A 15,678-nucleotide genomic window follows, 5' to 3' on the forward strand; every position below is an offset into this window, starting at 1 on the left:
GGAAAATTCCTTGAACCTTTTAATGGAAGGCAAAGATTTCCTATGACTTTTTGTTATCATGATGAATACAGAAGAGTTTGGGAGAAGAGTGGATGTCACAAGAATCCATATCAAAAACTCCCACATAGTCAAGTCAAGTCTCACAACGAAGGGAATAACAAGCAATAATCTAAAAAAGGCAAAGATACTTCTACATATACCCCTCCTAAGTGGGTGGAAAAAATGAGAAAAGAAATGGCTGTCTGCAGTTATCTGGGCTGTACCTGTTTCAGCCTCACAGCAGGAGAAACTTTCCATTCTGAATGCATCTTCTGATGTAAAAAAATTAGGTCCAAGATAAACATGTTTAAGTTCCAAAAATGTAAACACACATGTACAGCTTTGAGAATTACCCTACATCTCTCTCCCTCTCTCTGTTTTCAAATTTATACTTCCTTCTATTCAAAATTCACCTGGTCTCATGTACGTATAAGACGCATATCTCTATTCTGTGTGCCATCCTATAACACCTAGGGGGCTGCTGCCCAAGAAGACTGGCTGCCAGAAATGCTGCTTGCTAGGAGCACCCTACGCTTAAATTTCAGGAAAATTTATCATGCACATCAGCCACCCATCAAAACTGGCTTAATCGGTCTCATTTTTATCCTGACCTTTCTGTAGAGCTGGAGGCAGAAGACATGATACTGCCCTCCTCTATTTTACTCTCATAACAACATGTGTGGTAGTTTAGGCTGAGGGGGGGATTCAAACCTGGAACTCTCAGATCCTAAGCCAACTCTGTAACCACTACACCTGTCTGACACAGGGAGCTTTGACCCTTTTAAACTTATATGCTGAATCTCTTTAAATTGCTACCGGACTCAAATCTCACTGCACTGCACCACACCAGCTTTTCACATTTTCCATATGTTTATGTCTCATGTCTTTACTCAGAGTGTGAGAGTAGTTAACAGCCGAAGCAAATAAGGCTTCTTGGTGCCCACAGAGAAAGTAAACATAACTCACAAGTTACTACGCTTTTCCCAGTGTGAGAACTACCAAATCCAAAGGTCAGTGGACATCAATCACGTTAATGTTAAAAGTAGCCAGGCCAGCATGTGTTCATTACAATGCACTCATTCAAATGCACCGAATGTAAATAATTCCGTACATGAAATTAAGTAAAGGTAAAGGTAGTCCCCTGTGCAAGCACCGAGTCATTACTGACCCATGGGGGGACGTCGCACCACGATGTTTTCTTGGCAGACTTTTTGTTACAGGGTGGTTTGCCATTGCCTTCTTCAGTCATCTACACTTTACCCCCAGGAAACTGGGTGCTCATTTTACCGACCTCGGAAGGATGGAAGGCTGAGTCAACCTTGAGCCGGCTACCTGACTAGCCCAATTAGACTAGCCCAAATGCAGCAACTGATTAAAACAGGTAAGTTCAGAGGCACAATAAAGAAGAGATCATTATGCATCAATTAATTCAATAATTTCTCAGTCCATCCTGGTGTGACCCTGATGACACATTAGGAGTGAAACCCGTTTTCTGGAAAATGATACCTCTTCCCTTTGTTCAGTGGAGTCAAACAGGGCTGTATTTAGCTCCCCGTTTTAAATTACTGTTGGAATATGTGGCTGATAATTTTGTGGCTGATAATTTTAATCTCCCCTAGATAAACGACTGTGCTCTCTGATTATTGCTAAATGCAGTGAATATGCTACTTGTTTCATGGACTCCAGCAAGCATTGAACTGTTATGGTTTAGGATTCATAAATACTGTGACGTTAAGCTAGTTATGAGTGTTTTGTTTTCCGTGGTACTTAACCATGAATGACTTTTGCTGGACTGGGGCCTCAGTATTTGCCAAGTCAATAACAGTATGAATAGAATCCAGAGGGAAACATGACCACAGAAGTTTCTAGCTTTTCTTAGTTGGAATCTTTTTGTTTTCCCAGTGTCTGGGAAGTGGTATATACACACTGTTCCCTTGGTTAATAGAATTAAACCAGCAGCTGTAAGAATTAATACATTCATCAGTCAATATGGTGTCAAATTAATGTCTCCAACCATAACAGTCTTTAAGGCAGAGATAGAGAGGCAGGTTGTCGAGCGGTGGTTGAGAGGAATGAATGGTTGAGTACGCCCCAGATTTTTCTCAAACAATTGTTGGACCTTCAAAATTGGATCTTCCTTGAGTTTTACTTTTACTTTACTTCTTACTGTTTTTACAACTTGCGTCTTAAACAGCAGACCCTTATCCCATAGGAAGAAAACCTAAAAATTAATATCATGTAACTGAACAACAGCTGCCAAAAATTTCGCCACACACAGAGTAGTTTATCTTTGTCTCTGAGAGCCAAGCTACAAGAGACGAATTACATGAGAAGGAGCACGTGAAGGGAGTCGCAATGTTAGGCAGAAAACTGAGTTTTAAAAGAGATTGGAAGGCTTTGTCAATGTCCCCTCTCTACAGAGCCAGGGAGATGGCTTCTCAGGAGATTTGTTTATCTTCTCTTTGCCTCCTGAAGGCTCTGTCAGTTTCACTTCCCCTTTTAAGAGGCAAAGAAGAAGATCACTTCTCAGGGGGTTTGTTAATTTCCTCTTTGCCTCCCAGAAGAGAAGGTGAGACTGACAGAGTTTTGGGGAGGTAAAGAGGAAATTAGCAAACCTTCTGAGCAGCCATCTCCCTGGCTCTGTAGAGAGGGGAAATTGACAAAGCCTTCCAATCTCTTTCAAAACTCAGCTTTCTGGCTAACATTGTGACGCCTTTCATGTGCTCCTCCTCGTGTAATTTGTCTCTTGTAGCTTAGCTCTGAGTAGCCAAGATGATTTCACTTCTGGAAAAAGAGAATACTGATTGAATAATGGAGAGATCAATTCAGCTCTTAATTCTGAAAATTCAGGACAATCAAGGAATATGTGGTCTATAGAGTCAATTTTATTGCTGCCGCAATTGCAGAAACTTTCTGAAGTCCACTGAATCTTCCTAGCGTCACTGCTGAAGAAAGAGCATTCAGTTGCGCTAGCATAAAAGCCCTTCTATACTTCAGGATAGTTAATTCAGATAAATAATTTTGTGTTTTTGTTAGAGTTCCTTGAATTTTGTTGTTTATATTTTTGTTTTTAAATATTTATATCCCCCATTATGGCCTATGTAAAAGAACATAATTGTCCGTTAGAAACACAGAAACAACTAACAATGGCTAAATGATAGATATCAGCAAAAATACTTGTGGAAATCCAATAACCACAGCAGATAACATGGAACTAGTTAGAGGAAGAAATATAATTTCTGCACGCATGACACAAAAGCTTACTTCCACCCCCATCCCCCACACACCAATAAACGAAAATGGCAGAGTTAACAAAAAGCCCAAATGAACAGAAGAGTTTCCATCTGACGTCTCAGACTAGATAGGCAAGATGCCAGGTGAACACCTGTGGGGTTCCAAAGTCAATGCATAGTGGCAGAAAAGCCCTCTCTGGTGACTACCTACTTCACCTCTGAAGGTGACTACGGGGCCTGTGCGAAAGCTCTTGGCTTATGGGCAGATTATCTAACGAGAACAGATGCTGCTTGTTTTATAAGTGAAAAAGAATGAAATATAAGTGAACCCTTGAGGACATTGATTTTATTCAAGAGATGTGGCATAAAGGGAATAAGGATCTGGTAAAATGAAATTCTGCAGGAGGGCACTTTCTATGAATAATGTCAAAATTGTAAGTGCTTGTAAAAATGTTAGGCAGTTTTCTTTTTCCTCCACCTTCAAACTATATTGTTTATTGGCTATATCATACTGTCTGTATCTCATTTTTATCTCACTTTGAAATCCAGGTTATTGGATCCTGTAATTTGTGAAATCTAGATTACTGGAAGTGTTATTGTTTTTATTTATGTTGTTGTTGTTATTATTATTTCATTGTTCTAGAATTAGTTAATCCAATTTTACGGCAATGTTCATTGTGTGTATTATACTGGTCTTTGTTGCATTGTTCTCTGTAATCAGCCTTGAGTCTCAGCACAAAAGGGGGATGATAAATGCAAACAAACAAACAAAATAAAACTTCTTCTAGAATGCAAGCCTGTCTCCAATTGTTAAGCTAAATCACAAATACCATGAAAGATCTCCGTCTCAGTAGAGTCTTTCTTTGTTTTTGCCACAACGAAAGGCAAGGCTGCTTGAATCTCACGTTCTGTTTCTAACAGTGAAATGCCACAGCAAATCTTGCAAGCTGAGCATATGTACACATATGCGAAACGCCTTCTACTGGGTCCAACTATTCATCTATGAATGCCAAGAGTTTCTACTCCAAGTGTCAACAGAGGCCTTTTATGGTTCCTGGGATCTTCCATATACAACTCTTCCACTAAGCCATGACCCCATTCCATGAGTCTTCCAAATTTAATTATGCAGTTAATGCAATTAAGCACTGAGAGAGATCTGCTCAGTCTTTCCTTGAAAATATTTTTAAAGGGTCCGTGCATCCCATGTCAAGGAAACTTTAAGCAGGATGAAAAGGATATACAGATTTGTGCAGATGGAAGTATTCCCTAACATATACACGAACCAAGCTATTTCTGGCTTCATAGATGAGAGCTGCTTCTTCGAACTGAGCCTGAGAATGAAGAGGCAGCCAGTGTGATTCTCAAAGAACTGGGTGAATGTGCTCATGTTTTCCAGCCCCAGTTGAACATTGGTCTCTGCATTCTGTATTATCTATTTTTAATTCAGATGTTTTTATAGATGGGCAGATCCAATCACCCTGACCTGGATAGCCCAGGTGAGCCTGCTCTCATCAGATGTCAGAAGCTAAGCAAGGTCAGCCTTGGTTAGTAATTGGAAGAGAGACCACCAGTGAAGACCAGGGTTACAGAGGCCGGCAATGGCAATTCACCTCTGTTAGTTTCTTGTGAAAACCCCATCAGGGGTCACCGCAAGTCAACTGTGATTTGAAAGCACTCTCTACCATCACTAAAAAAGAGTCCAGTAGCACCTTTAAGACTAACCAATTTTATTGTAGCATAAACTTTCGAGAATCATGTTCTCTTCGTCTTATACTACAATAAAATTGGTTAGTCTTAAAGGTGCTACTGGACTCTTTTTTATTTTGCTACTACAGACTAACACGGCTAACTCCTCTGGATCTATCTACCATCACTGTGTCCTCCTCGCTGTGAGGTGGATTTTCCTGCCAAAATTCAGTTTCCTTGCTTTAGCTGAGCTACCCCAAGTAGTGTGTAAATATTTGTTGTTTAGAAAGTCTGTTTATTGTCTAGAAAGTCTGTTTTTCCCACCCTGGTATGCAAATATAATTTTGGCTTTTAGCCCAGCCCAGGAACCTCATGGAGAAAAGCAGGAGCCCTCTTCCTTTTGTCCTTGGAAATGGCATTGGAGATTATATACATTCAAAAAAGAAATAACTTTATTTAACAGGCAGGGATTGAGTAAGTGTGGTCAGGGGATGGAAATGCAGCATTAAAATGTTGTTGGTATTACAGAATACACTTTGAGTAATAGGCAAAATTGTATCCTTGAAGCTTATTTTCATATATTCTTGGTTCTTAACAGTGAGAGGTGTTTTATTTAATAATTTAGTTATCGTTACAGTGTTTCTTCAGAAAGTTTCCTATGACAGTTCAGGTTTCCTGGAGTTAGTCTAAAACCATTTCCCCTTCACAATAGACACAGGGGTCCTCCTCAGAGCCAACCTCCCCTTAGAAATTGGGCAGGAATTAATCTTCTCCTCAGAAGATAATAACTCTTCTTCTTTTGACTTGAAAGGGAGTCTCAACCCACTACCCAATCACTCTTACCAAAACACACTCCCAATTCTCTTGTGTCTGTGTAAAGCATGCTTCAGCGTATGCTGACACTTATACTTTGAATTCTTAGATCGAATTCTTCCTCAGGACAGTAATGCTACAGTTAAGGCAAAAAAAGTCCTCTTTCCTCACTCCAAAGGGAAATCTGTCTGACCTTTTGTATCAGACTCATTCAACCAAAATCCTGTCAGAAATCAACTGACTAAAACAACCAGAAGAACCTGACTAGTTCTAAGAGACCCAAATAAATATACTTTTTTATTTTTAACAAAGTGCAAGTGCTGTAAGTGCAAGAACGTATAACATTATATTATTACCATTTCAAGTATAACAGATTCTCCTATATAACCAATGCTATAAATATAGTGACCAGTTTGTCACAGCAGCTTTTCTACTGGAGCAAGAGCCACTTAAATTGGAGGAAAGCACCACAGGCTGGAGGAACCCTTCCAACTTTGCTGAGCAGAGTGGCTGTATGCACCCCAGCATCTTTTCATGTAGACATGTTTCCAATCCGATAAAATAACAAAGGACAAAGAAACTCGTAATACAGCAGCATAAAATCGACTAATCTGCCCTCCCCAGAACTCTAAACCAGATAAACCAACAGCAGCAATTTAAATTACAGAGCACTTTAAAAAAAAGACAAGACAAAAAAATCAACAACAATCAACAAGGGAGACAACCGCTAAGCAATTTAATTACAAGCCGATTAAATGTTTTTAAAGTTTTTGATGGGCCCTGATAGTTGTTCAGTGATTGACACCAGTGCAGAGGGTGGGAGCACTTTAAAGGTGGGAGGCAGCTACCAAAAGGCAGTGTATGTTTTGACTACTGTCCCATCTCTGAAAATGGGGGAACATAAAAAGGACTTGAGATGCTGGACGCTATGCTGGGGCAGGACCAGAAAGTGATCCTTCACGTTTCTTAACCCGAGGTCAAGTAGGTACCTTGAATCAGGACGGAACTGAACAGATAGTCAATGGAAGGATTTAAGCACAGACATTACGTGTTACTTATAGTACAACACAGTTGGCAACCTTGTGGCTGCATTCTAAACTCTTGACGTTTCTGAATGGTCTTCAAGGGAAGCACCACATGGAGTGCATTACAGTAATCTGATCAAGGGGAGACGAGAGCATGGATCTCTGTGTGGCAAGATCACACTTCTCAAGGAAGAATCACAGCTGGCAAACCAGCTGTGAACTACTGATGAAATCTAGGGTTCCTGTCATAAATCCAGCTTCCCTGAGCTATGAACCTGTTCCTCTGTGGGGAGAACCATCCCAGGTAGGCTGTCCCACAATTCCACAGTCAGCAGCAGCACCAAGCAACAGAACCTCAGCCTTATTTAGACCAAGCTTCAGTTTATCAGCCAGCACTCAGCCCATTACTGTATCCAGACACGGATTCAAAAAATTGACAGCCTCGTCTGATTCAGATAGAAAGGAGAGATAGCAGTGTTTATATCACATTTAACTTCCAAGCGCTCCCTGTGGTTTCATGTAGATAATAAAAAGCTTCGCTGGAACAGTATTTTCTGGTGGGAAACTTACAAAATATGTTTTAACTCCAAATGCAATTTGCAGGCTGTGGTTAAAAATAAAAGATCCCAAACCGAAAATAAATAGATTCCTGGGGTTCTTTTGCACCCCGGGTGCGTTTGTATTTACAGAATGAAAACTGTGGGTGGTCCGTAACTGTACTTTTGCACCACTGTTTACTAATGTGCGAGTGACAATGTCCTAAAACGATGATGTTATCGAGTCACTTCTGTATGTATTCTGTATGTATGCTGTCCAAAATTCTGTCTGCACCTAGGGTGGAAATTTAACCCCAGCATTGGAGGCCACGTTGTTAAATGGCACAGAAGAGAGAATTCAGTCTTATGGAAAGCAGAACATAACTGCCAGGGGGTTGAACTCCTACTGGCCTCACACTTTGGAATGGAACCAGTAGGAATGGAACTGCAAGACAGCAGCACTACCAATACCCATCCCGACCAAAGAATTCAGAAGAATACTAAGGTAAGTGGTATTAATCGCTGCTGGGAAGTCTAGCAGAATTAACATGGACAGACTTTCTGTCACATGCCTGGGGAAAGTCATAGAGCAGTCATTTCCATTGCAAAGGTGGGCTTGAAACCCAAGTGAAACGGGTCTAGATGATGGATTTCATCTCAGACTTCTTGGAGCTGTAGCACGAGTGCAGTAGAACCTGTAAGACTAACAGCATTTGTGGTAGGGTAGGAGCGTTCGTGAGCCACAGCTCAACTGTTAGTCTTATAAGCACTACTGGACTCTTGCTCTTTTCTGTTGCTACAGACAGACTAACCTGTCTTGATCTATCTTCTTGGAGTTGAGCAGCTGTCACGTAACTACTGGCAAGAACTTCTAAACCATTTTCAAAAGGAGCTCAGCAAGGAGTGTATTGTTGGAAGACTGAAACATTAGTAGGACTGAAGGATGTATTGGAGTCACACAGACGTGATTGACTATTGTTAGATCCTCCCCCCACCCAAACAGCTGCAACCATGTTGTCATTGATACAAAACACAAAAGCTCATGTGAAATCAACAGCTGCCTGTACACGTGCATTCCCTGCCGTGGCTCCTGTCCTATGGATCAGCCTGCTTGAGGAGGTCAAGAGAGCCCCCACTCTCCAGGCCTTCCACAAACGATTTAAAACTGAATTATTCAAAAGGGCTTTTTACACAGATATTGTAGGGAGATGATCTCAAAGAGATGCTTCGTTAACGAGTTAGGGACCATAGATGCCGCCACTATGTTGCTGTACATACTATTTATTGCTTTAAGGTATGTGCTCCTATGTCTGAGCTCACTTTGTAGTTCTTTGTTGTCCTAGAATTGCTTATGTTCTGTTTCAGCATTTCTTCAAGTTCAAATTGGGTTTTTTTGCTAATGTTATGTCATTGTAAACTTGCATTTATTTCCCCTATGGCATTGTTTATTGAAATGTCCTTGATACTGGCTGTGCTAATTTTACACTATGTAATCTGCCTTGAGTCTCAGTGAGAAAGGCGGACTACAAGTGACATAAATAAATAAATATAAGGCGCACTTCTAAACAGAGGCACTCACTTCTAAGCCAGTTGGCATAGATGGGGGTAACTCTGCTTTAGGAGTTGCACTGCCAGCCACAGTGGCTGCCTAAGTTCCCAGATGCGGTCACAAACCCAGAAGCGCCTTCAGGTTGACAGCAGGTGACTGTGGCTGGAAAAAGCAGAAGGGTGAAGAGGAAAAATAAGAGGTGGCTCAGCTGAGTATATGAAATCAGAACAGGTTCTCCAAGCATCGAACTCTGATCCTTCCAATAAAAATAGAGCCAGCTTGATATTTTCACTATGAAGGAAAGGTACACATCGGGGTTTTTTTAAAAAAAGCAAGGAGGGCATCTCTGTTTAAGAGAAGCAAGCACACAAAAGGTCTGCAATCTCAGCCTGATTATGTTTCTTAAACCCCACCAGGATTAAGGAGCACAGGGGAAATCCTGGCTTCTCCACCTCAGTATTTCAGAGGATATAGTGATTTAAAGCACCTGTTGGGATCTACTTCCACTCACTAAACTACTGCGTTGACATGCAATGAGACAAGGAGTGTAATCAAGCCAAAAGCACAAGTATCTTTGCTTTTTTTTTAAAAAAAGTGTTTCCTGTTGCTATAGTTATTGTGAAGTTGTTGTTTTTTTAATCACGAGAGATGTTCTTAAAATACATTGCTTTTTGGTATTCCAGAAGAGAGCGTTGACCCCTATTGAGTGTCTCACAGGCAATCTTATGCAGAGATACTCCGGTCTAAACCCACTGCAATCGATGGACTTAGACTGGAAAACCTCTGCACAGGATTGCGCCATCACCCTATGCCATGTAACTGAAATCTGAGATAGTTTGTTGAATACTTCCATGGAGCCTGGCTGCACACAAGAACTGCAGCAGCGAAGAGCCATGGCTTGTTTTTTAATTACTTTCTAAGTGCTGCTTCAAGCAGTACATGCTTGCAAAAACAAGAGGCATCATGCGGGAAATAATAGGATGTGATTTAGAGATACACATATCTGGCCGTCAGAAAGACTCACGGAATGCAAAATGCTTCAGAGTTCTGAAGTGTGGGGGCCTATCCGCGAGGCAGAGAGGCACACCAAGACACTCTTTGTAGGCAAGGGGATCTACTAAAACAGCTCTTTGCTAGGAGTGCAGGGTGTGGATCCCACCAAGTTCTCCCCTGGTAAATAAGGAAGGAGGGGTCTCCTTGGACTACCAAAAAGGTTATGCTGGGAATTATGGGACCTGCCTGGACAAAAACCACGTGGGTTGGGGGCAGTACTAAGGAGGGGAACTGGGCAAGATTGAGTGGAAAAGCTGGTAGGATCCAATCCCAAGAGTCTAACAGCTCGATCCTAACCAGTTATACACTTCTAAGCCGTTTGATTCCCCACTCCTCCACTTGAAGCCAGCTGGGTGACCTGGGGTCAGTCACAGCTTCTAGGAGCTCTCTCAGCCCCACCCACCTCACAGGGTGATTGTTGTTGTGAGGATAATAATAGCATATTTTGTAAACCACTCTGATTGGGTGTTAAGTCATCCTGAAGGGTGGTATATATATCGAATGTTATCATTATTACTATTATTTGACTTCAGTGGACTTAAAAGGCTGTAAATCTGCTTAAGATTGCACTGTAAACAGTGCTATTACTAGGCAAAGACATAACTTGGCTTTCTGTACTTGCGTTTCCCCCTTTTTGATAATGCTCTTCAATGCGATAAAATTATTCTTTTGTTAAGCTTATTATACCCATGGAATCATCTCATTGTTTTTCATTATGCTTGTAAATGACTTGGCAAGAAGCTAGTCCGCAGCGTTCCCTTTTTGGTTAGCACTTAATCCACGTTGGCATATCATCCATCTAGTTTGGCATCAGTGGGGAAATCTGCACTGACACCCACTTTGCTTAATCTCCATTCTCCCCGGCAGTCTGGCACAACCATCAATCTGTGTTTCAGGGACCGAATCCTGCCATATGGAACTTTGCCTCATGGTGCAAAAGGCTTTCTTTTGGGTTTTGCTACCCTAAGGTGAAATCTGGGCTTCAAAAAAGCAAATGGAAAATTGAGAAGAGTGATTATCTTCAGTCAGCCAGAGATTTCACTCTTCGTTGGAAAAAGCAAAGACGAAGAAATGCTCCAGGTTTCATCCAGATATGAAGTCACCCGAAAGAGTGAACCACAATAGTAGGTGGGGGCTGTGAATGGCTACGCACTTCTGTCACTCATCAGTAGCCTTGTTTCTAGAATGTTCGCTTTTTGTCTGATTCCCGTTTAATTGCTTTCCCCCTTAACTTAACCCTCCTGCAAATCTCACACCCCTCTTTTCCAAAACAAAAAAATCTCTACTAAGATTTTGCTTCTTCAACCCCCCCCCCCTTTCCGAACTAGCATATCTCTGATGCTGGTCTGCTTTTATGAGAATATTTGTGATACATAATCAACAATCTTTAAGTAAATGGTCACTCCTAACAACAGCATTGAAAGTCATATCATCACCTTCTCTGTTTGCAAAGAGAGCTGCCCATATGGGAACACCCTGGGAGTCTAAATAGAAAGGAAGGAAGAGGATAGAGTTCTTTATTGATGGTAGAGAAATCTTACAGAAAGATAGCAAGAGCTCATACTTCCCTCCAAGATCTCACGCACATACAACAGACAGGAGCCAAGGGCTGCGGACGCATGCTGTCCTCATGTGTCAGTTAAAGAGAAGCATGAAGAAGCATGAAGGAGCCAACTCTTGGGCTTGGAGTTTGACTGGCTTAATGGAAACAAGCCACCCAGGGAAGCGAGAAGGAGCTGATCTTGGAAGATGGGTATCTGTCCAATGCAGTTTCTGCACCACCACCACCCTCGGTCCTTTCATAATGTGGGAGACCACTCTTCACTACAGAAAGGAATATGGAAAGGGGACTTCCTCCAACCCCAATCTATAACTCTGATCCCAGCAAGGGCAATTTAACACACATGCACACACACACACACACACACACACATTTTGCACAGTACATATTGCTTTAGATTACTGTTGTTTGCCGTTAGTATCTTTATGACAGAAAGGTGGGAGAGATCCTTTATTTGGGAGGTAATTACTTATCAGCATAAAACAGGACAGATCCAGCAGCCATCCAGCTATCAGTAGGTATTTTGCTTGTGCCTTTGTACGCACAAGTGCATGCGCGCACACATTTCGTTGCAAGGAAGACTGGCTTGCAACAGCTAATTTAAAGTTCTTGGACTTGAGCGGGCTCAGGCTGTATTCCTAAACACTCCTATTTGGAACAGAGCCTTTTTGATATCAGTGGGGCTTATTTCCAAGTTACTAGTCAATCTTCTGAAATCAATGTAGCCATGAAATTCAAGTAGTATTGCTGACTCCAGTTGCAAAGTGGACCGAGAGCAGGTTCCACCCTCCACACCATGGTTACAGGGTGGAAAGAAAATTCCCAGTGAGTTTGATAATCATGACAGATAAAAATCCCACCGTCTCACCCACCTTTGTTACAATAAGACTTTCTTCCCCTCTTGCATAAAGTCAAAATATTTTTTTCTGATTCTGAAAGGCATCAGCAGAAGTATCTGAAGAAGTGAGCTGTGGCTCACGAAAGCTCATACCCTACCACAAATGTTGTTAGTCTTATAGGTGCTACTAGACTCTTGCTCTTTTCTATCAACAGAAGCGTTAGCCTTCCTAAATACAACGGGGAGATTTATTTCAGATCTATCCCAGATCACCCGCCTTAATTTACCTCTAATTCCTCTCCAGAAGAAGTGAGCTGTGTCTCACGAAAGCTCATCCCCTACAATAAATTGTGTTCGTCATATAGGTGCTGCTGGTCTCTTGCTCTTTTCCTCTCCAGAAGTCACTGGCAGAACAGCAGGGAACGGTCCACCCCAGGCTATCCCAGCTATTCTCCACCCCGTGTTTTTTCTTTTGCCCTCACCCACCTCCCTCAAAGTACGAGGACGAAGAGAGGTGAAACCGAGGTGGGGTACTTTACCTACTAGGAAATCGGAGATGGCCAGGTTGAGAAGGAAGTAATTGTTCTGCGTCCGCAGGCTGGAGTCCACCACGAACGCCAGCATCACCAGCGCGTTGCCCACCACCGTGGCCACGATCAACAGAGCCATGAGCACGGCCAGGGCGACGGTCCCCAGGGTGGAGAAGTGGCCGGCCAGCTGCTCCCCCGCCGCCGCCTTCTCCTGGCTGCCGGAGCCGTTCAGCGGCCAGGCCACCGAGGAGCTGTCCATTTCAGCACCACGCGGCTCAGCGGCGCCAGCCGGCGGGGGCTCTGCGCACCATAGCCCGGAGCGGGGCTGGCTCGGGCGCCTTGCCGGGGCTGGATCGCGGGCGGGCGGTCACCGAAGCGGGCGCCTCCGCATCGCCGGAAAGGACGCCCTCTCGGCAGCGGCGGTGGCCAGCGACGCCTCTTCTTGGAGCGCTCGGTGGGCGGCCGGCGAAGGAAGCCCGGCGTTGTTCGCCGGAGTCCTTTTGCGCCTCTGATTGACAAAGGGAGCTTTGGCTCTCGCAAGCTTATGCCCTGCGGATCGAGATGGGCTTTAGGGTGCCACCGGGCTCCGATCGTCCTCTTTTGCCTCTATGGGTTTTACCGCTGACTTTGACTTTGGGAAGTAACTGGAGTCTTTTTGTGCCCCTGGAGTCCTTTTGTGCCTCTGATTGACGAAGGGAGCTTTGGCTCTCGCAAGCTTATGCCCTGGAAATCTGGTTTGGCTTTAAGGCGCCACCAGGCTCCGATCTTCCTCTTCTGCCTCTATGGGTCCCTTTCCTGAGTATGACTCTCGCAAGCTTATGCTCTGCAGTCCAGGTTGGGCATTAGGGTGTCACCGGGCTCCGATCTTCCTCTTCTGCCTCTGTGGGTCCTTTTCCTGGCTTTTCCTTCCCATCTCTACTTTTCCTTGTTTTAAAGAAAGGAGAAGAAGGAGAAGCAGGAAGGACGACTGAGCAGGGCAACTCTGCTCGGTTTGGGACTGTCGATCCTCGCTCAGCCTTCGAAGGGACTGTAGGCAAAACACACGCGCGCAACCCGCCGCCAACGTTTGCCTCCAAAAGGTGGAGCCACTTTTCTAACCCAGGAGCTAAACGCCTCTGCCAGGAGAGCGTCAGCGCCGGACAAGCGCTTGTGGGCAGCTCCGACCTGAGCTCCCAGACGCCGTCCCCCACCACCACCCCGAACCTGATCTTGTTTCTTTCAACCTGCCTTTCAAATGCTGCCCGGCAAACTTCACTCAGGGGTGCAAATGCAGAGAGCCACGACCACAGCGAGGCGAGCTACCAGATTGGGGTTTGGGGACAATTAGAACTGATTGCATGAATAATCAGCGAGGCTAAGCCTGGAGGAAATTTGCTAGGAAATTCGGAACGTGTGTGTGTGTGACAGAGAGATTCCTGTTGAAATAATATGCCTTTCCCTCCAATTACAGGAAATGGTACCTAATGATTCAGGTACCTGTTGTCCTTCTGATTAGAATTTACAGAGCACTTTTTGATCTGCAAAGTTCATTAGTTTTTATTTCATCACTTGATCTTACACATACCTGTGGGGTGTGTTTTTTATCTTGTTTTATGATTTTATGATGATTTTATGATTTTATCGTTTTTATTATTTTAATTATTTTGTTGTGATGATGGTGATGATGATGATGATGATGATGATGATGATAATGATGATGAACTGATGGACTAAGATTGACAAATAAAATGGTGACTTGCCTCTAAATCAACACAGTCCATAGCAGAACTGGTATCTGAATCCCATGCCTTTCACGTTTTCTTATTTCATTTTCATCCCATCCATCCTCCATGGAAAACAGGACAGCTTATGATTCAAGACCAGTAGCAACTTAAAGACCAGCAAGATTCCCAGGGCATAAGCTCCCTTTATCAGATATATCTGGAAATCTGGTTGGTCTTTAATATGCTACTGGACGAGAGTCTTGCTCTTCTACTGCAGACCAACACAGCTGCCCACCTGAAGCTAACTTCAGGACAGCTTACATGGGTCTCTCCATCATTTTATCCTCACACAACAACCCTCTGAAGGAGGTGAGGCTGAGGGAGAGACCGGCTCGAAGTCAGCCAGTTGGCTTCATGGCCTTCCAGCTCCTAATCCAACTCTCTGACTTCTACCCCACACTGGCTCTGGATTTAGGTATGGTTTGCTGGGCTACTGTGGAACCTCAATAAACATTAGAGACTTACTGAGATTTCTGCTAGGGACAGGACCCAGAGTCATCCAAACAATGTCTCATTAGATCAACCGTGGATAAGAGAGTAATTTCCGAGAAGCCCAGAAGTCTTCTCTAGGTTGGAAAGGAGAAATCTCTTTGCTCCATCTGTGACTGATGTTCACAGAGGTACAGAAATCTTCAAATGTGTGGTAATCAAGGATGCCTCACCAGACAAGCAAGAGATTACTGGAATACTGGTCAAGTGCTGAGGTGGGTAGAATGGGCACAGAATTCAAAAAGCGACACTAAAATGTTTTATTTTGGGGTGCTAATTTTTTGTATGCAGGTATTTTACCAACAGGTATTTTACCTGGGGGATGGGAACAGTAAAATAATGACCTAAGTTACAGTCCAAAGTGGCATGGCCCCATTCCACCCCCTTATTCTGTTGCATGTGTAGGGCAGGCCTAAGGACAAGATTGATTGATTGATTGATTGATTATTTGCTTGCTTGCTTGCTTCATTTGTATCTTACTTCCCCCTCCACAGTGTCTTACACCATTCTCCTCTCTTCCATTTTATCCCGACAACAGCCCTGTCAGGTAGGTTAGGCTAAGT

General features: G+C 43.3%; 1 protein-coding gene across 1 annotated transcript in view; it reads right to left on the reverse strand.

The window, feature by feature from the left end:
* The window catches only part of HRH3 (histamine receptor H3), a 38,859-nt gene extending 25,737 nt beyond the window's left edge, over positions 1–13,122 (reverse strand). Inside the window, exon 1 of the mRNA XM_054981424.1 lies at positions 12,873–13,122. Within this exon, the coding sequence (XP_054837399.1) occupies positions 12,873–13,122 (250 nt within the window). The remainder of the gene's footprint in view (positions 1–12,872) is intronic.
* Positions 13,123–15,678: the final 2,556 nt, after the last annotated feature.

This window comes from Eublepharis macularius, chromosome 5, assembly GCF_028583425.1.
Source record: "Eublepharis macularius isolate TG4126 chromosome 5, MPM_Emac_v1.0, whole genome shotgun sequence".
NCBI classification, from domain to species: domain Eukaryota; kingdom Metazoa; phylum Chordata; class Lepidosauria; order Squamata; family Eublepharidae; genus Eublepharis; species Eublepharis macularius.